Raw genomic sequence first — 24,272 nt, forward strand, 5'->3', positions numbered from 1 at the left:
TATCTATCTATCTATCTATCTATCTATCTATCTATCTATCTATCTATCTATGGGAGATATTCACACATGTGGAGGTCAGAGGACAACTTGTGAGAGTTGGTTCTTTCCCTCCAGCAAGAGAGTTCCAGGGATCAAACTTAGGTCACGGTCCCTTACCTGATGAGCCAACTACTCTTATCACTGCTTACTAAATGGCAGTGTAATAGCCACATAGCAGTTCTGTTAGAACATTCTAGTAGGTGCTACGCCATCTAGAGATGATCTGAGTACACTTGAGGATATAGAGGACTCAGGCACTGCAGTGTTGCAGATAATGAGGGATGACTGCACTGTTTTTAAAAATGTGTGTGTGTGTGTGTGTGTGTATGCATGTGTGTGTGTGTCTGTGTACGTGCGAGTGTGTTGGTATGCACCTGTATGAGTTTATGTACATCAAGTATGTATAGGAACCCTTGGGAGACGAAAGAAGACATCAGGTCCCCCGGTACTTGAGTTATAGGCAGCTGCCTCATTTCGGTGCTGGGAACTGAAGGCTGTATGGTATTTTAGTGTCTCACTCTTTAACTCCTTCTCTATCCCTGCATCCTTGACACCTGTCCCCTCCCCTCATGGAGTCCTTGGAAATATAAGGTTTCTTGTGCCTCTCTTTACTTTCTCTAGTCAAGTTTTACTCCTTTCAGCTCTTATCAAGGCATTTTTGTACTTGTTAAACATACAAAGTATGACTTTGCCCCTTGGCTTCCCTGGGGCTGTTGCTCCCCAGGGCTCTGTCCCTACCAGGTGCCTGGGCACTTCAGCCTTTACTTTTTCCCCCCTCCGCTTTTTTTTCCCCCTGTATGACAGAATCACTTCTCAATGCCTCTCAAATCTCTACTCTGGCCTCAGCACTGACCTAACCTCCCAGTACCACTGATTATCTGGCTGAGTTGCTCCCCAGGCCCTGCCATCCACACACACCCAAGTCAGGTCCACGGTGTTCTCAACAGATTGCTGCATGCGTGCTCACTTCCTTCTCCTTCTCCTTCTCAGACCAGATCACATAGGCCTGACTCAAGAGCCCGGGGGGCGGGGGGAGTGGGTGTTTCTGGCCCCTCTATTAACTTCTTTTTGTCTAGTGCAGTGGTTCTCAACCTTCCCAACGCGGCGACCTTTAAAACATTCCTCATATTGTGGAGACCTCCAACCATAAAGTTATTTCTGTTGCTACTTCATAACTAACTTAGCTACAGTTAGGAGATGTAATGTAAATATCTGATAAACAGGATGGTCTCAGGCTACCTCTGTGAAAGGGTCCTTTGACCTTCTAGATAAGAGCCACTGTTCTAGGGCTTCTGGCTCCCTGGAATTTGGCTTTCAGACAAATCCCACCATGCCAAGCATTTTAGTTTGCTTTTGTTTTTCAAGGTAAGGTTTCTATGTGTAGCTCCAGCTGTCCTGGAACACACTCTGGAGACAAGGCTGGCCTCTAAGTCACAGACTTGTCTCTTTCTCTTGAGTGTTGGGATTTTACCACAACCACCACGAACCAAGCTTTTTTTTTTTTTTTTTTTTTTTCCTTTTTCTTTTTAAAATGTGGTTCTGGGGCAGGAGTCAGGCCCTAATGGTTGTGAGGCAAATACTTAACAGGAATGAAAACATGCCCAAGACAAAGGAACAGAAGCTGAGAACCATTCTTCTGAAATGTCCTAAAACTGCCTTAGGCCTCTAAATATACTAGTACTTTAACACCAGAGCAGAGAACACTGTCACCAGGAAGCTGAGTGAGGGAAAGTCACGAGTTGCTGCCACTTAACTGCCAGTGAGCAGTTAACCTGGCTCAGGATATACTCACGATATCACAATCTTTCTTGCCATCTCGTTTGATTGGCTCATTTAGATCCTCCTGGCTTCGGAAGCTAAACTTTTCGATGGCTTCTGTAACTCCACGCAAAGAGCTGTAGATCTCTTCAGAGTTCAGGTTCTCTGTATCATAGTCCAGCATGCTATAATTAAAAAAAAAAAGTATTTTTTGAAAAACTGAGGTATGTGCATAAAACCAAGACACAGGCCTAGCTGATTTATAATTTAGAGTAGGACTCATTATACTTGGGTTTTCAGTTAATTGGAACAAAAGGGGACAGCTCTTGTCAGGGCACTGCCACTGGCCATCTTCCATGTCACAGGCAGCCCGAGACACAGTACACCAGCATCCAGGAACCAGTGAGAACGAAAGCACGAGGCGAGGATGAGAGAATGCAGGAGTGACGGAGGTGACAGAATGCACACAGGGATGACGGTGGAAGGTAACTTTCTTACCCTGAAGATGAAAAAAGCTACTTTAGTTGTTACTGGTTTCAAATGTACAAACTCTAGAGGAACAGGCACATGGAAATAAGCTAGAACTATAGACACTTCTGAAGAGTAAAACAAACCACTTCACAAGGTTGGCTAGGCACACCAGAATCCAATCCAGAGCAACAATCAAGACCCTACGTCAAAAAACACCAGCTTGGAATTCAAAGTCAGACCTAACCTCATCAGCCCCTGGGGCTCCAAGTCCCATGTGGTCTAACCCAGGAGGAGCTTGCTGGGAATACCTGATTCTTTTGTTAAGGCAGATCTTAAAGAGATGAGCCACTTTCCTGAATAAACATCCAAAAATACTTCTAGAAAAAAATACTTGTCCTCTATGGAAAAGTGATGCCAACTGCTATCCTTTGAGACACTAATAAAAATACACCATGGAGCAGAAATGCTTTTTAAAAAGAAAAAAGTCTTTTGGTGTCCTCCAGTTTGTCAACAAATGTTCTTTAGATATACGAAAAGGGTACTCAACAGAGAGGGTCATGAGAAGAAAACACCCACAGCTTTCCTCAAATGCTTAAAAAAAAAAGCATAGGATGGGTAGACAAGAACAAAGCATGGTGAGACAATTAACTAAGGATAGTTTGAAAAAAAAAAAAGCTTAGTTTAAACACTGCTTGTTTTAAGAAAGCATTTGGAGTAGATTAAGTGAGAATCTCCTACAGGCTCTGACATTTCAATACTTGGTCCCTAATTGGTGGCACTGTTTTGGGTGTGGGTACAAGGAGGAAGTATGTCATTCGGTATGGGCTTTGGCAAAAAGAAGTTTTCCCTACTTTCTAGTATGCTCTCTCTGCATCATCCTTGCTTTTGAAGATGTGAGCTCTCAGCTTCCTCTTCCTGCCACCATGCCTGCTACTTCAATGCCTCCCACCATGATGGACTCTGACCCTCAGAAACTATAAACCCAAATAAACCTTCTAGATGTTCCCTTGGTCATGGTGTTCCATCATAGCAACAGAAGACTATTACACAAGTTGGTACCAGAGACTGGGCTACTGCTCTGAAGAACCTGGCCATGCTAGTGTCATCACTTTGGAACTCTGAGCTAGAAAAGTGATTAACTGCTCTCAGAAGAGCCAGTGCTGAGAGCAATGTAGACTGCAGAGGCCCAGCTCAGGAGATTTCAGAGGGCAAGACTATTAGGACTGGACTAGAGACATTCCTGTGATATTTTGGGAAAGAACCTGCCTGAGGCTAAACTTAAAAGCAATGGGCTAATTTCTTTGGTTCGGGAAATTTCAAGACAGCGTAACACTGAATCTGTAGCAAGGTTGTTACTGAAACAGTCTTCAAGGAAAAAGAATAAATGGGGTAGAGAGAAATAGAAACCAGATTGTGGAGAGAAAAGAGTGCTGAGAAGCTCTGTGTTGTAGTCAAGACTTGTGCTAAAATAGAGGCTGTTTATGAGATGAGCAGATAAAGACAGGCCCGCTCTGCACAGGCAAGACCACCTGGCTAAGCTTTAAATGCATTGCTGTGCTGACCTGGGTAGGGTTGTCCATGTGGTACTGGCTTTAGAGGCAGGAATGATGCAAGAGAGAAAGATTTTTCCTTAAGTTTCAGAGGGACAATGTGTGGTGGAGAATCCCGGAGAGGGCAATAAGCTATATGAGAGGCTATTTCATGAAGCTGTAAAAGTGAAGTCTGTCAACAATAGAGACTTGAAGCTGTTGGAGATGCCAGAGCCATGATACCCGTCAAGTAAAGCTGTACACAGGAAGGAGAACCGGCCCAAGGAAGAGAGAGTCATCACAGGCAGCAAAGCTGGAGGGGCAGAGAAATCTGACTCCTTTGAAATGAAAGCCCCACACACTGGACCTAGAGCTAGAGGATTCAGCAATTGCTCTGCCAGGTTTTAGCCTTGTGTTGGTCCAGTATTTCCTGATTATTCCCCATCCCTTCCTTCCAAAATGGTAATGTCTCTTCTGTGCCATTATACATTGGAAATACGTAAGTTGCCCTTTGATTTTACAGGGAGTTACAATTAAGAGATTGCCTAGAATCTCAGAAGAGACGGGGCTTTAGACTGAAAAGATTATGGGAACTTTGAAATTGGGCTAAACACATTTTGTATCATCATATGGCTAGAAGTCTATGGGGGTCAGGGAGTGGAGTTTAGTAGTTTGAATGAGAATGTCTCACACAGATTCTGATATTTGACCATTTGGTCCCCAGTTGGTGGCACTGTTTGGGAGGTTCAGGAGGTGTGCTTTTGTTGAAGGAAGCACATCACTTGGGAGTAGGCTTTGAGTGTTTATGGTCTCTGTCCAGTTTGTTTGCTTTGTTTTATGCTCATAGTTGAAGCTCTCAGCTCCCTGCTGTCATGCCTGCCACTTGCTGCTATGCCTCTCTGCCATGATCCCTCTAGAACTATAACCCCAAAGTAAGTCGTCTATTTTATCACAGCAATAGAAAAGTAACTAATACAGTATTCAAGAAAAGACAAGATGCTGTAGGCTAACTCACTTACAGAAAGTCCTGAGCTAGCCAAAGAGCTGGGTGCACTCCAATAATCCTTGGGTGTACCGAACCAAGCAACAGCATTATTAGTTCTTTAGCAAAGTGAGAACTGAAGTAACAAGGTGTCCACTGGTGAGATTCCTTCCTAATGGCAACACTGCCAAACCATGCATTGCACAAGAAGCAAATTTCCTCTGAGTTAAAAACAACCAGAATTTACTAAGTTCCTCCCTTGGAAAGTGTCACAGAAATAGCCAGATCTTTGCCCACTGGAGGGTGCAATGACCTAAGTATTTTTTAATGCTGGCTACAGCAACAGCCCTGAGCTTACTCTCATGGATGGAAGCTATGTATCTAGCACAGAAAAATTGGTCCAGACAGAATGTATCTTTCTTGATAAATGGAAGAAAGCACGTATCAGCTGTATTAGGAGAGTTCTGATAACACATGTCAACTCAAAGACTAGCCTTGGCACCTAACGAAAACAAACATGATCCCTGAACACACCTGTAGCTGAAACTCAACATGCATAGCCATGAGAAGTTAAATTAAAAACTAGACAGAGCAGTACTTAAGGGTTTCAGGCATTTGGAGTTCACAGGTTGTCCCCAAGGTAACTGTACAGAACTACTCAAAGTATGACTAGAGAGAACGTTCCATGTCCCTGTCCAAGGCACTCTGTAACACCAGCTTATGCACAGGAGTGTTTATACATCTGACCAGTACACTATTTTTATAGAGAGAGATTGAATATTATGACTCAAATAAAAAAATATCTATACAAGATGTAAAAGAATGCCTTAAATACTTTAAATCACAACAACCAAAGATAACAGCATAGCACATGCAAAAGAAAAAAAAATTGAAAGAGTGATGGATGGACGAGAGGTGGACTGGAGGAACGTTCAGTCTTTAAGGGATGTCACAATATTATTTTCAATGTGTTTCTTCAGAGAATGTTGGCTTTCAGATAAATTCACCCCATGATTTTCAACCCAAACTCCCTTAAAATATTTCACTCTAGTTCCAATGGCTGCCCCGTCACAGTGGCCTCTTGTGAAGAGAGGAAAGTAAAGGCTCTGCCAGCATTTGTCCCCTTTGTCACTTTCCAGGAATGAACAACTCCAGCTGTCACACTGGCAGCAGTATGTGTCCAATCCCTGAGGTGACTTCTTCAAGTGCCCCTTGGAATGAAGCTGAAGTCATGAGCTCTGGGTGCAAGAGATGACTGCTCTCTAGTGACCAGCATCATCCCCTTTGCGTGATGCTGTCTACTGCTTGCCGTTTTTCAGATCAATACCCTTTAAGCCTTCAGTTCTTAGGGGAAAGTTTCCCAGGAAGGCTGTCAGCAGGCAATGAGTTGGACAAACAACCCTAAGTCTATTTTTTTTAAATGTTTATCTTTTGTTTTTGTGTTTGTATGTGCACGTGCTTACATAGGCACTCAGAGGCCAGACTGTGAGCCCCGTGATGGAGGTGCTAGGACTGAAACTCTGATAGAACAGTAAGGGCTCCTCTGTAGCCCCCAACCCTGAGACTTGAGGGGAGACACATGAAGACTGTGCAGACTGGTGAGGTGAATCTGCATGTGACACAGAGTGCCCCAGTTTAGCTTGGAGACAATCCCAGGACAGAACTGTTTGGGTGAGAGCTCAAGCCTTGATCACCTGTAAACTTTCCAATTAGACACCGAGGGGCTTCACTTTGAGTCTTAGATTAGGAAGTGTAACTCAGTCAACCAACAGACACTGACTTAAGGGCAGGTCATGTCACCCTAATGTAGCTCAGTGACTACCCTGTGGAGAACCAAACGGTAGGTGGGAAGGGACATGGGTCAGAATGACAAAAAGAAATCAATGGGGAGAGAGGAAGTCTGTTTTTTGGACTTTTTTTTTTTTTTTTTTTTTTTTGGTCATTTGAAGGCTAAGAATACCAGGTATAAAGAGAATACTTTTGCTATGAAATCAATAGGGTCTACTAGTCTTTGAAACCCATTGGCTTTCTCTCCCTCAGTTGCTTACCAAAGTTTTACTTTTACTTATATCTTCCACCTACCCTTAATGCTGGACATTGAACCCAGGGCCTTGGGCATGTTAGGTAATTCTACTACAGAGCCCGCCCCCCCCCCCCCAGTATAAGTATTAACTATTACCAATTGAGTTAGACTGATGTTACACATACATTTGGGAAAGGTGATTCTGGAGAGGGATGTCCTCTGGAGGTCAATCTTGACATCCCGCTGGAGGATGAGTGGAATGAGGCTCCGTGTGTGGAAGGGTAAGCAGGGCAGTGTACTGGGGGAAGTCAATAAAGCAGGTCTACACTGTGGTGACACAGGTACCCCCAAAACAGTGACAACTGCAGGTATCCAGAAAGTGGATAAAATCTGTGCATCAGCTATCATAGGAACGCATGGCAGCTGCTATTGTTTCCTAAGTTTGATTTTTAAATTTTTAAAATTTAACATTATGCCTGTGTGTATGTGTGCATGTGCACATGCTAAGACTCCATGGTGTACATGTGGAGGTCAGAGGGCAACTCTGTGGAGCAAGTATCTTCACCTCACAAGCCCTCTGGCTTTCTTAAGAGTTTTATCCTTTTACAAAGTTTGGGTCCACACTCTTACAGAGCACAGTGACAGTGGGGTGTCCTGAGTTCTGCCCATGCAATGGCATGCATGCTCTCAGCTTTGGATCTTTACAACAATAGTCACAAAACTGGAACAGGTGTCTGAGGGAATATACAGAACTTCCTTGAGATCATGAATATCATTGTTTTAAAACCTGACAGGAGCCATGTCTTTCTAGATGTGTAACACACTGCCAGTGCCTGGCAGTTTCACTCCTACCAGCGGCGGCAGCTTCCTAGGGTCAAATAACTTTCTGTCTGAAAGTTGGGCACCTTTCCTAATTAATGCATTTATTTTTTCGGCAGTACTGGAGTACTCATACAGGGTAGGTAGGAGCTCTGCCATGAAACTATAACTTCAGCCCTAGGTAGGGCATTTTAGAGAGATGGGACAATGACACAACCTAACCTGTTTTTTGTTTTGTTTTTTCTCAACCTGACTTGAGCTAGATATATCTGGGAAGAGGAACCTCAGTTGGGAAAATGTTTCCATCACATTGCTTGTAGGGCATTTTCTTGATTAATGATTAATGTGGGAGCCTGCCACCTCACTGTGGGTGGTGTCATGCCCTGGGCAGGTGGTCCTGAGTGGTATAGGAAATCAAACAGAGCAAGCCAGTAAGCAGTACTCCTCCATGGCCACTGCTTCAGTTCCTGCCTTGAGTTCCTTCCCTGATTGTTCTGGAAGATGGACTCCACGCTGTACGCGGAAATAAAGCCTTTCCTCCTCAAGCAGTATTGGTCATGCTGTTTTATGACAGCAGTGAAAAGCAAACTAACCTACACCTCTCAGGACTTTTTGTTTGGTTGCTGTGAAACAGTATCCACGGAAAGTGGTCCGGTCCATTTGTGCATTCACAGTAGGGACAGTGACTTGTGGAAAGCACAGTCTCACCTGACCCTTGGCAGAGCTCTTCGCACCTGGGACTCATATTAAGGAAACCATTGTTTACCTGGACATCATGATGGATCCTGAATGCTATGCTAGGATACACAGCCCATGAGAGTAAATGGTGACTAATCTGGTTGGATGGTTAAAGTGTCACTGTCCCTTCAACAGAGCAGCAGCCTGGCTCCCGAGCCTGCTCCTGCTCCTGCTCCCACGTCTCACCCAGGCTCCATTCCTGCAAGTCTAAATGGAGGTAGGATCTCACCAGAGGAGCTCAGAGGCTTTCTCAAAGACCCAGGGCAATACTGGAAACACAATAATATTGTGACATCTTGAACAAATTTAACAGGTAGCATGTTACCTGGGAGAGTAAGAGCGCCTGAGAGTCTTGTGGGAGGGAGCGGTGGGAATGGAGTTAGGCTGAGAAAAGGGAGGTGGGGGCTTCGATAGCCCGTCGGCACTCCAACCCCACAACCGACTGTAGTGATCAGAAGAGGAAAATCAGAGAGAGAAAAACATAGGTGCAAAGGGGAGGGGAAGAGGAAGGTCCTCCATCAGAGTTTCTTTAGAACTCCTCTTTCCTGACAAAGTCTCATAAAATCAACTAGAGCAAAATTTAGTACTTTGTACATGGAGGAAAAAAAACCAGGTTCATTTTACAGTTTGCTCCCCAGTTAGGACTGTTTTTATTCTCTTCTTCCCCAACCATGGGCTAAGGTAATTGCATTAATCAACTGAGGTTGGCTAGTGAGATGGCTCAGCAGTTAAGAACACTGGTTGCTCTTCCAGAGGTCCTGAGTTCAATTCCCAGTAACAACATGGTGGCTTATGACCATCTATAAAGGGATCTGATGCCCTCTTCTGGCATGCAGGTGTACGTGCAGACAGAGCTCAACATCTTAAAAAAAGATATACAAATAAATTTGGCTGAGCACTCAGGAGGCAGGCAGAGCCCTATGGGCTAGAGGCTAGTTTGGTCTACAGAGTGAGTTCCAGGATAGCCAAGCTATGTGGAAAAATACTGTATGGAAAAAACAAACAAAAAAAATCCCCAAACCAAAGTCAAGTGAGGCCCCAAGTGTAGCCATGCACATACCTGTGTGAGGGCGTGCTTGTTTGCCTGGGTTGGACATGCATTGGGAGCACAGGAAACTAAGGATGCTAAGGTGGTACCTGAGTCATTTCAGAAACAACCAGAGGTGGCACTCTCCAGATTTAATTCAAGTGGGGCAGTTGAGGTGCTCTAAGACCACACTGGAGTGTGGGGACTCCAGGGCAGCAGACAGTGCTGCTGAGCTGGGAATCTAGTCAGAGTTCAGAAGACAGAGTGCCATGGGGGGGTGCGTAGATGAAGCCAGTAAGTCTCAGCTGGCCAGCTCAGAGGAGAAAATTAACTACAGGCATGAAATGGCATCCTCTTCTTCTGTATCACCCATAGGAAACTAAAATGTACCTGGGGGCACAGGTGTCCAATTGTTTGTCACAGTGTCAGTAACTGACCTGGACTTGTGGAGGCCCCCAGGGAAGTTCTAACTCCTACCACAGTCTTGAGAACACGGGGCAGAGTCCACAGCATCCTGCCTGCTGCAGCACAGTTTGTACATGTGTTTATATGGAGGTCAAATGACAACCTCAGGGGCACCGCTACTAAGGCACCTTCTATTTTTTATATGAGACAAGGTCTCTGAGTAGCTGGGAATTTCACCAAGTAGGCTAGGTAGGTTAGCTTGCGTGTGTAGTCTGGGGATCAGTCTTCACCTCTTATCTCATTACTGCGGGGAATGCCTAGCCTTTTCAATTTTTTTTTTTTAATAAATGGGTTCTGAGGATTGAACTCAAGTCCTCATGCTTGGAAGGTTTACCAATTGAGCCATCACCACCTTCAGTGCCACAAACACAGTTCTCACAGCAGGCATCCCTAGGTGTTAGCATTACTGAGGAGGCTCACAGAAGCCATTCTGTAGGGAAAATACAGCCTGGAGATGAGAGGCCATTGTGGCACAGGATCTAAAGGCCCTTTTTCAAGCCACATTCTGGGCTAGGGATAAACAGAGAGGGAACAGGGATGGTACCCAAGTATGATTCCACACGTGGGCTTGAAGCTAGCCAGGAGAAACACAAGAGCTATCTGAAGGGCACCTTGCCAGTGCACCCAGAGGTGGCCATGCAGTTCCATTCTGTTCTGGGACATGTTCATCAGGAACATAAACCAGACTGCAGCAAGATCTTAGACACTTGCAACTGCAACTCCTTCTCTACCATAAAATTGTAATGGGTAAAATGAGCTAAAATATAAGTGTGTGTTAAATGATAATCTCCACTCAGATATGTCATACTTGTTCATTAGCTGGGAATGGTTGGCAGCCACCCAGAGCACACACTAACCAGTAATGATATAGTCTATAATGGGTTAGCCTGTAGACATCTCTGGTACTACTGAGTTGATGAAAAGAACTTTCTCCCCAGGGAGATCTAAAGTTGCCATCAAATTAGAACTGTTACCACTTGTAAACAGTTCCTTATTATAACCATGATCAAATTACAGAACTTTTGGATTAAAACAAAAATCCTAGTTCATTTTGATGTGCAGAACTAAAAAACCAAATAGCTAGTCTTCTATCTTCCCCTTCAAAATAAAAGGTAAGAGTCAAGATCATGCTTCAAGGGGACTTAGAGACATGGTGGAGGCTTCACTGTAACGTTGATCACATTGAGAGATGTGCAAGCTACTCAACTCTTGTGTTTAACCTAAAACTACATTAATTGAGTAACTCACTCAAGAAGATCTGGCCATGAGAAAATATGTGCTGACCACAGCCAGAACTTTTGATATTGAAAATAAATCTCTTCATTTCTTTCATCTAAGAGTTAAAAAAAAAAAGCTATGGTTAAGAATTAATGGACATTTTTAATGATTTGGAGACCTGCAAAGATTAATTTCTAGCCATTTTTTTAAAACCTAGTATCAGAGTAGTAAAATTCTTAATTTGAGGTATTATCTTTCCTCATTACCTATTAATGCAGTAGCTAAAAGGATCTATGAACTACGTATTACGGAAGGACAGACTTCCCAATTAAGAATACAATGCATCATGCTGAGACAAAGCATCAATTTATAGAGAACATGCATTTTCCATAAAGTTTTCACTGTCTGTACTGCACCCTGGTCACTCAGGCTAAACCATGTACCTCAGTGATCTTAGCATTCAGTCATCAGGGAAGGGCAGAACGCCGCTCTTCAGCGTCTGTCTGATTCTAACATGCTGCAACCCTGACAACATAGATCAAATCTAGAGATGCAACATCAGACTTGATACTACAGATCAAGTAAGGATCTGCTATTACAGATATTACTTGATAATACAGCACATACAAAGCAATACAAAGACAGCAAGGTGCTGTAACAGCTTATAAAACACATGCTTTCCCCAAGTACAGACTTTGTTTGCTCCATGATATTGATGGCATAACCGCTATCTGAAGAGGATGCTAGTGGTAAGAAAGGAATCCACAAAAAAGTTATATTTAAAAGCACCAACCAGCCGGGCAGTGGTGGTGCACGCCTTTAATCCCAGCACTTGGGAGGCAGAGGCAGGCGGATTTCTGAGTTCGAGGCCAGCCTGGTCTACAGAGTGAGTTCCAGGACAGCCAGGGCTATACAGAGAAACCCTGTCTCTAAAAAAACCAAAAAAAAAAAAAAAATAAAAGCACCAACCAGTGTGCCAGGCTTAGTCTAACATGCTTGAAATTCCAAAGCCTTTTGGGGGGAAGTGAGGGCATAGGATCTGGAGTTCAAGGTTATCCTCTGCTACACAGTTTGAATCAGCCTGTGCTAAATGAGAGCCTGTCTCCAAATGAAAACCAAAACAAAAGGCGAAAACAAAAATAAATGTGGACATCTTTTCAGCAGATGGAGGCCTTTACCAGGAAAGGGTATATTTGGCATATTTTCATAGCCCAAAGATCTTGAATTCTCATAGATAAAATACAGCACTTGAGGCCCTTGCTGGTCCAGAATATATTGTGGCTTCATAGAGCCACCATCCTGAGGTCTAACAAGACTTGAGACACCTCTCCTCTGAAGTCACCCCACTGTTGGGCATGGTGGTATATGACTGCCATCTCAAGAGCCTACAGGCTGAGGCAAGATATATATGTTAAGCTCCAAGCCAATCAGGACTACTTAGCAGACCCTAGCTCAAAAAAACAAAACAAAACAAAAACAAAAACAAAAATAAAAAACAAAAACAAACGAACAAGTAAGAAGTTAGGTCCCCAGATTAACAGGAGTCTGTACATGCTAAACACTGTGATGCCCAGGTCGCCAGCCACTGTCTTTCCAGAGCAGTATCTGCTTTAAATAGAACATGTGTAGGCCTGGAGTGGACTGGAAAACTACCCTAGGCTTGGTGCAGACTCTAAAGGGCCTATTGCTAACTCACTCAGTAACACCATTATGGTTCTCTATGTTTTAGAGGACAGCTGAAGGGCTTCCTCAGGGATTCATGTGCCCTTCAGTGTTTAGGTCTATTAGGTACATGGCTCAGTGTTTAGAGTGATAGAACTACAGAGAACACGGAGAATGAACTGTTCTACAGGTACAAGTGGACGAAGAGTGAGCCCACACCCGTCCTAGCCTCTGCTATTCAGCTTATGTCTAAGCAGGCTGCAAAAATTGGGGCACTTTCATTTTTCACTTCTGTAGAATGAGCTTACCTTGGAGAGAGTCCCCCATGGGAACAGTTGGTGGGTGAGGTCAGGGGGCTGGTCCTGCTGCTGGGGTGTCTGGAAGGTGTCCGGCCAATTGTATTGCTTGGAGATCCCTGGGGCGAAGGAGTGTAGGCACCATTATCCAAAGGTTTTCTTTAAAGACCAGCACTCTTCCCTTTGTTTGACTCTTAATCCATGTGTAAGTGGGTGGGATCTGTCCACAATGACAAGCCCAGCCCCACTCCAACTCTGCCTCAAGTTATAAGCTTCAATGGATAACTGTTCTGCAGGAACTCTTAGAAATTAACGGCCACTGTCAGCTTATGGTGGTTAATACTGACTACTAATATGACAAAATCCAGAATCATGTAAAAGACCAATCACTGGACAAGTTGGTGAGAGACTTAAGATTGGATTAATTAAGGTGGGAAGACCCACCCTGAATTCCAGCAGTGTCATCCCATGGGTTAGAGTGCCAGACGGAAGTAAAGGAACGAAGTGAGCTGAGCACCAGCAAGAGACCTCTACTCTCTGCTCCTTAACTCAGGTGCAGTGAGCCCAGCTGCCCCACACTCCTGCCCCTTGCCCTCCCTGTCATGACGACTATATCACCCTGTAAATGTGAGCCAAGACATCCTCTCTCCAGTTCCTCTTGTCAGAGCAATGGGGAAGGAACTAATAATACCTCTGCTAAATGATACAATTAAGTAATTCTATCACTACAGGAATAAAGTGACTAAGAGTGATTCAAACAATGAAGGAATAATAAAACAACTTAGTAAATCTTAAACTGACTTAGCAACTTTACCCACAGGAGTACCAACCCATTTACTTCTGGAGAATATGCCAAGATCAGAAAGGACCCCAACATCATAGGCTTAAAGCTGGTTAACAGAGGACAAGGAAGCTGGCAGCTGGGTGAGGGTCACCTGGAGGTCATGAGCAAACCACAAGCAGGGCACTTACCACACCGGTGTTACTGGAGTTCTTGAGGTGGTTATGCAGGAGTTTGGTGGCACCATCCTGGAATGTTTTTGGCAAGGCACCAAGTAACATGGTAAATTCAGGAGTGTTCAGTTCAAACAAAGAGATGAGCACAATCTGTGCTGCCTAGAAAAAGAAGGCATGAGAGTTAGTTCACAAGAGCTGCTTCAAAAGGAGAACATCAGTCACAGAGAGTCTGACTTTAATCTGCAATAGTCCTTGCTTCTGTTTTAATGCCCTGGCCTTGGATGACACATTTACTTTGTTGTCTAGCAGGAGGAAGAGAGCTGGTAAATAAAATAATATTAATAATATCACATATAATAATTAAACTATTATATGCTTAAGATTGTTCTCACTCTAGTGAGAAGTGGACAAGCTAGCAGTGCACCCTGGGAAAAGGAAGTTTCCAGACAAAGCACTGTTGGATTTATCTCGGGATAGTCTATCCCACTGCACTTTGACTAAATTAGAAATTTTAAATACATATGAAAAATGTCTTCTTCTATGCCTAAGAACCAGAACAAAGACTTTGGGGAAACAAACTGGATACTGAGATAGACAAAAGCACACTGTTACCTTTGGGAAAGTATTTTATTAACTGAGTAACAACACAGGGACACTGGCAGTGATGGTGGCACACGGGAAAGCAATCCAAAACAAGCGACAGGGACTTTCCCTCAAAGCACTGTGCTCTAAAGGCTGTGACTTAGCCATAGGGAATCTGAGCTTAAAACCCAAATACTCAGGGATTGGTGAGGAGGCTGACTCAGAGGCACTGAAGCTGGGTGTGCTGGTGCATGCCTTTTATCCCAGCACTTCAGAGGCAGAGGTGAAGGCCAATTTCTGAGTGCCTGCAACCTGGTCTACAGAGTGTAGTCCAGGCCAGCCAAGCGAGCACAGTGAGAATCTGTCTTAACAAAGGAAAAAAAACCTAGGCTGAAAGATACCAATTTCCATTTCTTATTAATTTCTAAGAAAAAGAAAAAATATTATGCAAAACTATTTCTAGTTTCTTTTTTTTTTTTTGGTTTTTTTTTGAGACAGGGTTTCTCTGTGTAGCCCTGGCTGTCCTGGAACTCACTCTGTAGACCAGGCTGGCCTCGAACTCAGAAATCCGCCTGCCTCTGCCTCCCAAGTGCTGGGATTAAAGGCGTACGCCACCAACGCCCGGCCTATTTCTAGTTTCTATTTCATTTTCATTTTAAATGACTATAAGACATCTTTTCAGAGACTATAATATTTAGGATTACAGTAAAGTATTTGGAAATATTTTTCCATGATATAGGGTCAAATTAAAAACTAAGAATATTCTTTGTGGAATAAAAAATTACTTTTCATCTTTCTAAAAGCATTCATTTAGAAAAGCACCAGGCATTCTCTCCTGATCTTCACATACTATCACCAGGCTTTTTATCAGCCTCTCTACCCGAGAGTCCAGGTGGCTGGCATACTCTTAACCACACACGAGAAATGTCATTACTGATGATGTACTATGATAAAACACACTTTCCTGATTTAAGCACCATCCAAAACAATCTGTTTCAGACAGATGAGGTACTGATGATGAGGTAGGTGATTTGTTTAACAAAACCAACTTCAAACATTGTGCAAATAAACTCATACTGTTAAGACGTTCATGAGATGTTAGGTAAACTTCACACACATGCAGAAAAATCACCCGGTGAGGAGAAGGCAGGCAGGAGGTGGGAATTTCAGCACGGGAAAACACAAGTGTGCTGCCACTGCAGTAACGATGCACAGAGACTCAGGCTTTACATGTGCACAGTGGCACCTGAAAACTGTCTCTCTTCATCTTGGAGACAGAGCCTCAGGTTGGTCCTGAACTTGCTATATGTAGCCAGTGATGACTGTGAACCTCTGCTTTTCCTGACTCCACTTCCGGAGTACCAGGATGACAGCTGTGCACTACCATGCCATACTACGAGGAGCTGTGGATGGAACAAGGGCATACTAGGCAAGTACTCTACTTACTGCATTCTGGAACAGTCTATCTTCATGTGAAATGTGCCTCTGTCTTCAAGAGACCATATTTCCTCCCAGAATAATGCATATTCTATGCATATTCAAGCACAAACTAACTTGAAGTTTTTAATGATACTAATGAAAAACAGCATCTTTTCAGAACAGTAGGCCTGTAGCCCTAGACAATGTGCAAATTCTTGGCTATTTAATAAGAATTACATTTATATCAGTAAAGAAAGCACACAATAAGATCTTTAAATTCTAACTCATTAGCCTTTTTCAAATAATCCCAATGCTAAATTTAAAACACACATGTATTTAGTGAATTTGTGAATGTGTGTATATGTATGCTGTGTGTGTGCATGTGTACCTACAGAGGCCAAAAGAGGGTAGGGCAGGATCCTGTGGGGCAGGAATTATAGGTGGTTGTGATCCATCTAATTTGGGTACTGGGATCTAAACTAGGGTCTGCAAGAGCAGTTAAGTGTTCTTAACTGCTGAGTCATTTCTTCAGCCCCTTTTACTTCAAAAATATTTATTTTTATTCCCCCCTCCCTGTGTGTATGATTGTGTGTGTGTACACACATGAGCACATACATGCATGCATATGTCTGCAGAAGTCAGAAGGTTTTTGTATCTCCTGGAGCTGGAGTTACAGGCAGTTGTGAGTCACCTGATATTGTATTTGGAAACTGAACTCTGGTCCTCTGCAAGAGCAGCAAGTGCCCTTAGCTGTTGAGCCACCTCTCCAGCCCTCAAAAGTCAAACTTTGACTTAAAGATGTTTATAAAGTATAATCTTTTTCTAATGAGATCAAAACTTTAGAAAGTAAAATTATAATTTGAAAATATACTTTTAAAAAGATTTCAAGAGCTGCCATCTTGTGTCCCCGTGTGTGTGCGCCTTATCTTAGATGGTCTGCCTGAGACCCCTTGAGTGTGAACCTTAGTTCCCCGTGTGGTCCCATTTCCACTCCGACAAGATGAAAGAAACGATCATGAACCAGGAAAAACTTGCCAAACTGCAGGCACAAGTGCACATTGGTGGGAAAGGAACTGCTCGTAGAAAGAAGAAGGTGGTTCACAGAACAGCCACAGCAGACGATAAAAAGCTGCAGTTCTCCTTAAAGAAGTTAGGGGTAAACAATATCTCTGGTATTGAAGAGGTGAACATGTTTACAAACCAGGGAACAGTGATCCATTTTAACAACCCTAAAGTTCAGGCGTCTCTGGCAGCAAACACCTTCACCATTACAGGCCACGCTGAGACAAAGCAACTGACAGACATGCTTCCCAGCATCCTAAACCAGCTCGGTGCAGACGGTCTGACTAGTTTAAGGAAACTGGCCGAAGCTCTGCCCAAACAATCTGTGGATGGAAAAGCACTACTTGCTGCTGGAGAGGATGATGATGATGAAGTTCCAGATCTGGTGGAGAATTTTGATGAGGCTTCTAAGAATGAGGCAAACTGAATGGACAGAAGGTGACATTTGCAGAAGTTACAGGAGCTGCTATTTTATATCATGACTGCTTTTTAAAAATTTTTTGTTTATTATGGATCTGATAAAATCTAGATCTTTAATATTTTTAAGCCCAAGCCCCGGACAGTGCAGCTCTTTTCAGTTTTCACTTATATCTAATTCTTTGCGGCAAATTAAGCTGAGAAAGCCTGGGAATAAAGTTTGGAAAAGGTTAGTAAAATTCTTTGCCTAGTAAAAAAAAAATAAAAATAAAAATAAAAAAAATAAAAAAATAAAAAGATTTCAAATCAAACTTTTACAATGAGACTGCTGTGGCCCTAAACCTTGTAAGTTAATGAGAACTGAAAATACTGGAATCCAAGCAAGCAAGAAAGGGAGATTATATCTGCCATTACTATCAAGATGATTACACTGGAGGGTAATTCTACCCAGCACTTGGGAGACAGGAGCAGGAGGAGCTCTACACAATCAAGGCTAGCACCATCTAGAAACCAAGCAGCCAAGTTAGATAGCAATGTTCTGTCTCAAAATAAACAAAAAGATCACTTTCAATACTAAACTGCTTGGACAGCATTTGTGAAAACAAGAAGCATAATTCATGCTTACTAACTAAGAAAGTGGAAAAGGCACACAATATACCCACACATGCCTCTGCACTGCCTCTACCACAGTCAGAATCGCTAAGGTAGCCTGATAAAATTTTCCAAGTGTTGCTAACCTTCTCTCTTGAATACATGTGTGTGTTTGTGTGTGAGTGCGTATGCATAGCATGCATCTGTGGAAACGGGAGGCTGACACTGTTCTCTATCTCACTAAATTAACCCAGTCACTGATTTGGTTAGGTTGGCTGGCCAATGAGTTCTGGGGCCCTGCTTGCCTCCGCTCCTCTGGCATTTTATGCATGTTCTGCCATGCTTTTTCACATGGGTGGTGGGGATCTGAACTCAGGCCCTCACACTTATACAAGCACTTTGCCCACTTAAGCATCTCCATAGCCCCTTGTTAACTTTTTTCTAATGGACAATTTAGAAGTTGTTATGGCCTAGTAATTTAAGGGTCAAATGGAATATTTTTTTTAGACTGTAATTTTTTAAAGATTTATTTATTTATTTTATGTATATGAGTATACTGTGGCTGTCTTCAGACACACCAGAAGAGGGCACTGAATCTCATTACAGATGGTTGTGAGCCACCATGTGGTTGCTGAGAATTGAACTCAGGACCTCTGGAAGAACAGTCAGTGCTCAAACTGTTGAGTCATCTCTCCTGTCAAATGGAATCTTAAGAGTGAGTCTCATTTCTTCCTTTCCAGTAGAATCTGGGGATGGGTAAAAGGTTCTTCAAAACTCATTATCTCCTGAGAACTCCTAGGATCATGATCTGCCTGGTGGCTGTACACTTTACAAAGGAAAGGACTTCTTCCAAGCAGGCAGAACATAAATTAAACCTTGACAAATGTTTCAGTGTTGATACTACTCAGTTGTAAACACTTCTGATGTAGGGAAACAGGAGGACACAAAGTTTCTAATTTACTGAGAATAGTAAACTTGCTTTACAAAACATTGAAGACAAGGTACTTTGAAAAAAAAAATTGTGTGTGTGTGTGTTTGTTCATGTGAAGGCCAGACGACAACCTCCAGGTTGTTTCTCAGGTGTTGCCCACCTTGTATTTTGGACAGCATCACTCAGTGGACTAGAGCTTGCCATGTAGACTATGCTAGCTCGCTCAGTATGCCCAGGGATCTTCTTGTCCCCACCTCCTCTGCATGGCAGCAGCACCCTGATCCAGGGGCACTGGGCCCCAGGTCAGGTGAAGATGTCTGCCTAAGTACTGGTTATTTATGATACTGTCTTTTCTCCTCTTGCTATTCTATTTGATATGTTAGTGAGCTACACTTGGAAACCATTTCACTGGGAAGGTGGTTAATCAGGACACCAACATCAAAACAGGCACACACGGCCACATGCCACATATTAACAGTAATTCGCAGCAGCCTTACAGGGGCGACTAGTCTGGACAATGTGAAGGTGGACAGAGGGTGTGCTTGGATTAGTAGATGGGCTCAATCTACCTGTTTACAACTTTCTTCCAAGTTTACTTCTCCAGGCACAGAGCAGGTGGGAGCTGACCTACCAGGGACATCCTCCCCTGCTCGACTACGCTGACGCTGACACTGGTGAGCAGAAGAGGGGAGTATGGATTAGAGAGAAAAAAAGGTCAGTCAAGGCTGTCTGCTGGCTCAGAGTAAAGCTTCATTAAGGCTGAGGCCCCGAGCCAGAAGTCAGGGACAGTGAGACAACAGCACCCAGAGCTTTTCTGGCTGTCTTAATCACAATCCTTCCTGGGAGAAGGAGAATTGCTTCCTGTGATATGAAGGTCAATCATAGGTCGAAGTGAGACATGAAAAACAGTTATGGTTAAGTTCATAGTCAACTCTTAGTTTTCAGATTATGCTGCACTGCCGACGTGTACACACACACACACACACACACATGCACACACACACACACATACACACTTTAACTTTATACTTGTGTGTGTATTTGTATGTGTGTGGTGGGGTACACTTGTATTACAACATTATGTGGGACCAGAAGACAACTTGTAAGAGTCATTTCTCTCCTTCCACCATGTGGAATCAAACCCAGTTCATCAGGCGTGGTGGCAAAAGCCTTTACCCTCTGGGCCATCTTGCTCTTAAGTCATTTAGAAATTTAACCCTTCAGAGACTTTCTGCATATTTTTCTGGATGTGTCCCACAGCGTGTCTATCCTTCCTAAGTTTCTTTGCCATGCCTTTATTGCTCACACTTCTCAAAACCTGTGGAAGCCAAGAAACCACCAAGCACCTGTGAAAGGTCGCTGGCTAGCCCACTGAAAAGTGACACCACGCTTTGACATTTGACAGAGAGAATCACATAAAATAAGCAGACATACAGCATCTAGAATTGTAAAGGAGGAACTTGCAATTAAAGACTCTTGGCTGGGCATAGGGGTTCAGACCATAACTCAGCACTGGGAAACGGAGGCAGGAGATCACAAGTTCCAAGGCAATGTTAGCTTCAGGAAGCCCTGTCTCAAAAAAAGCTAAGGGCTAGAGATACAGCACAGGGGTAGAGGGCCCTGGGTCTGAGCTCCAGCATCACATATGCACACACTCACACACAAGACAGAAACAAAGACATTTAATGGGAAAAATTCTATTGCCTTTCATAGATAACATGACTTCTTCCTAAGTGCTGGAAAGAGCTTGGCCCTCAACTTGTTTCCTCAATAGCAACAAATCTCAAACAACCCTTAGACAATAGCAAATAGAGTAACAAGATCTTTTTCTTACTGTAATCAAGGCTGCCCTTGATGCCCCAGCCAAGTATTATTAGCCTCTCGAAGACAAGAAACTTGGGAGATTAAATGCCTTGCTCAACTGCACAGACAGAAGCCAAAAGGAGGTCAAGCAGCAAACTTGTTTCTAGGTAACATGCTCCATTACTTTCCATCAAATATAGTGCACTGGGAAAGGTCTAGAGACCACTGACATCTGGCTGGCATACTTACACAAGGAAAAGGTTAATGTTAAAGTAGCCATGCCAGGTAATAGTTGGGTATCTCTGGAAGGCTTCCATCAGCTATAGTCTGGTTGGCAATACCCTTTGAATGCTTTGAGTTTGCTTTTGGTTTTGAAAAACACCTTAAATATTAAAACTCCCTTCTCTTTGCAGAGTGAAATATCCCTAAAAATGGAGCTAAAAATGAAACAAAGGAAATATTAAAAATATTGGAAGTTAATGAGTCTGAACTCTTATCAGCCTGCATTAGTTTTTAAAATGCTTCAAAAGGGCTATGGGTACGGTTTCACTGGTAAGTTGCTTACCCAGCACGAATGTGGCCCTGGGTTTGATCCCCAAAATAAAATAAGATTAGATGTGATCCCCAGAAGTACATAAGCCGCATGTTGTGGCACAGGCCTGTAATCTCAGCACTTGGAAAGTAAAGGCTGGAGGACCAGAAGTTCAAGGTCATGGGGATGGGGCAGGGTATAAGAGTATATAGTGTTCTGGCAGAGACCCAAGCGGAGGCTTAAAACTGGAACTCCAACTCCAGGAGGATGGCTTCTTCTGGTCTCCCAGGGTCCCTGTACTCAGACATGCTCATACTCAAACACACAAATAAACACAGTTAAAAATAATAAAGGGGCTACTGAGATGGCTCAGTGATTAAGAGCACTTGGTCCTCTTGCAAAGGACCCCTACTTGGTCCCCAGCATCCACATGGTGGCTCACAGCCTCCAGAACTCCAGTTTCAGAGCATCCAATTCTCTTTTCTGACCTTGGTGGGGACCAGGCACAAACGTGCTACCCAGACATAAATGCAGGCAAAATACTCACACACATAAAAATCTTAAAATCTTTTTGTGAAAAAGTAGTTGAAGGGCATCCTCAGCAACATAGTGAACTTAGGGCTAGGTTAAAATGGTACCCTGTTTCAACAAATACAATAAAATATAAATTATTAATAATGTCTAAAATACTTTACAGGAACTTTTACAGGCTGGGGAAGTGGTCAGTCGGCAAAATGCTGGCCAGCAAGTATGAGCACCTGAGTTCAGGTTCCCGGCATCCATGTAAAAGCTGTTTATAGCTGTGTGTCTACTAGGGAGGTGGGGGACAGATCTGGGTAGACTTGGGGTTCACTGGCCAGTCAGTCTAGCCAAAACAGTGAGCTGTAGCATACAAATGACATCCCTTCTTATCCATCTTTTGTTTAGGTACTATACTCATTCAGAAGATGCTTCAAATACACCTTACATTCTGTACAAGCCATGCCACTCACAGCAGCAACTGTATTCATAAATGCCAGCAGATGGTAAGCAAACAGGGCACTCATATAAAGTGACTGTATCCCCTGGGAGTAGTAAGCTATGGTGACCTAAAGGAATTGCATGTGGCTGAGTAGTTTATGGGGCCAAAAACCTCATACTGGAAAACCGTGTCTTAATGCATCTAACAGTAAGGCTTCCTCAGCAAACCTTGTGCCCTCAAAGCCAGAACACATCGGATGTTTAAACACAGAGCAGAGTGTCTGGAATGTAGAGGTACACCTACCTAATTACCTAAGTAGATGAACTGCACTGCAGTCTGCAGAAAGGACAAAATATTTTGTAAAAAGTGTCTAGGGCTGGGGATACAGTTCGTTTGGTAAAGTGCTTGCACACATATATGAGGACTTGAGATAAAGCCCCAGAACACACACAAGAACCCAGGTGTGTGACAGTGAGATGGCTCAGTGAGTAAAGCTTGATGCCAAGCCTGATGACTTGAATTGGTGACCAGGACTCCCCTGGTGAAAAGAAGGAACTGACTCAGAAGCTGTGTACTGATCTGAACACATGTGTGCTGGCATGTACCCTTTCCTCAGGTAATTAACATAACAACCACCACCATGCCTAGGCATGGAGATACATGGTTTTTATTGTTTTGTTTTTGTATTTTGTTAAAGATTTCTTTATTCACATATGAGAGCATGTGTGAGTCTGCCATGTGTGCCCACAGCAGGCAGAAGAACAGAGTGTCAGATGCCCTGGGAGCTGGAGTAGTTGTGGACTGCCTGGCGTGGTGCTGGGGACAGAACCTACTCCTTAAGAGTAGTAAGCCCTCTAAAACACTGAGCAGACTTCAGCCAGGCATTAGGAAGGCAGAGAGGGGAGGTTCCCTGGGACTCACTAGCCAGACAAGCCTAGCCTACATGAAGATCTGTAGGCTAGTGAGAGACTGTCTCAAAAAAACATAGACAGAACCTGAGGGAACATCTGAGGTTGACCTCTGGCCTCCACACAGACACAAATCTCCCTACTGAAGAGCTAAGGAATTACCAGATAACAATGAAAGAGTTCTGCCAAGCCACAAAGAGCTTTGGAAGCAAAGCTGGCCCCAAGAACAGGACCCAAGTCATTCCCTTCCAGCAAGTGAGACTTGGGGGAGCATGAAGGACATGCCACTGTCATATGGAGGAAGGGATGTGCAGATATAAAGTTCCTAGATAGTTAACTTTGAGACAAAGGGAAAAGGAACCTGAGTGGGTCTGACCCAATTACATGGGCACTATAGAGGGCTCTCAGAGGGAGAGAAACCCTCCTGAGACCAGGAGACCATCAAGTGGAGAGGCCTGGTGGGAAGTCTTTAGGCCATTAAGGGCATGCTCAAGACCGGATTATTAGAACTCCATTTTCTTTCTGCTTCCTGCTGCTCTGTAAATTCTTCCATATCTGCATCCCTATTAAGAGGTGCTCAGCAGAAGTGATGGAGACACCAGCAACATGACCTGAAATCCCGACTGCCTCTTTCATAAGAGCATGTTAGGTATCTAGTCACTTGGTTTTGACAAGAGTTAACACATCCTTACACCTGCTAGTGACTCTTAGGCTTTTTGTTTATATTTGGTGACACTATCAATTTGAAAATTACAACAGAAACATTTGTTTCTGACTTGGAAATCAAACAAAACTATTGAGCCACCTACTACTGTATCTTCCAAATCTCAGCGTGGCTCATTGGTTACAGAATTTCTTCTGATAAATGTTTAGAGGTAAATAAAAATAAGGACAGCAGATGGCAGAGGCACCCTGGCCTTGGTGCCACAAAGGCAACTGGGATATCTGTGTAGCACTTGTTCCCATCCTGCTCACATCAGGCCCAGTCTCTGTCTTGCTGCTGCCTGAGGGTACAGATGTAGAACTCTTGGCTCCTCCTCAGACACACATCTGCCCATGTGCTGCCATGTTTCTCACAGTGA

General features: G+C 43.5%; 1 protein-coding gene and 1 pseudogene across 4 annotated transcripts in view; one reads left to right on the forward strand and one right to left on the reverse strand.

Annotated features, from left to right (window-relative positions):
- Window positions 1-24,272, reverse strand: part of Clasp1 (cytoplasmic linker associated protein 1) — a 237,552-nt gene that overhangs the window by 30,883 nt on the left and 182,397 nt on the right. For all 4 annotated transcript variants that reach the window (XM_028771493.1, XM_028771491.1, XM_028771492.1 and 1 more), the window contains 3 exons: window positions 14,000-14,143; window positions 13,040-13,146; window positions 1,832-1,982 (listed from right to left, as the gene is read on the reverse strand). In XM_028771493.1, the coding sequence (XP_028627326.1) occupies window positions 1,832-1,982; window positions 13,040-13,146; window positions 14,000-14,143 (402 nt within the window). The remainder of the gene's footprint in view (window positions 1-1,831; window positions 1,983-13,039; window positions 13,147-13,999; window positions 14,144-24,272) is intronic.
- Window positions 16,986-17,474, forward strand: LOC114624555 (annotated as a pseudogene).

The sequence above is a fragment of the Grammomys surdaster genome, unplaced genomic scaffold (assembly GCF_004785775.1).
Source record: "Grammomys surdaster isolate TR1022 unplaced genomic scaffold, NIH_TR_1.0 208, whole genome shotgun sequence".
Lineage (NCBI taxonomy): Eukaryota > Metazoa > Chordata > Mammalia > Rodentia > Muridae > Grammomys > Grammomys surdaster.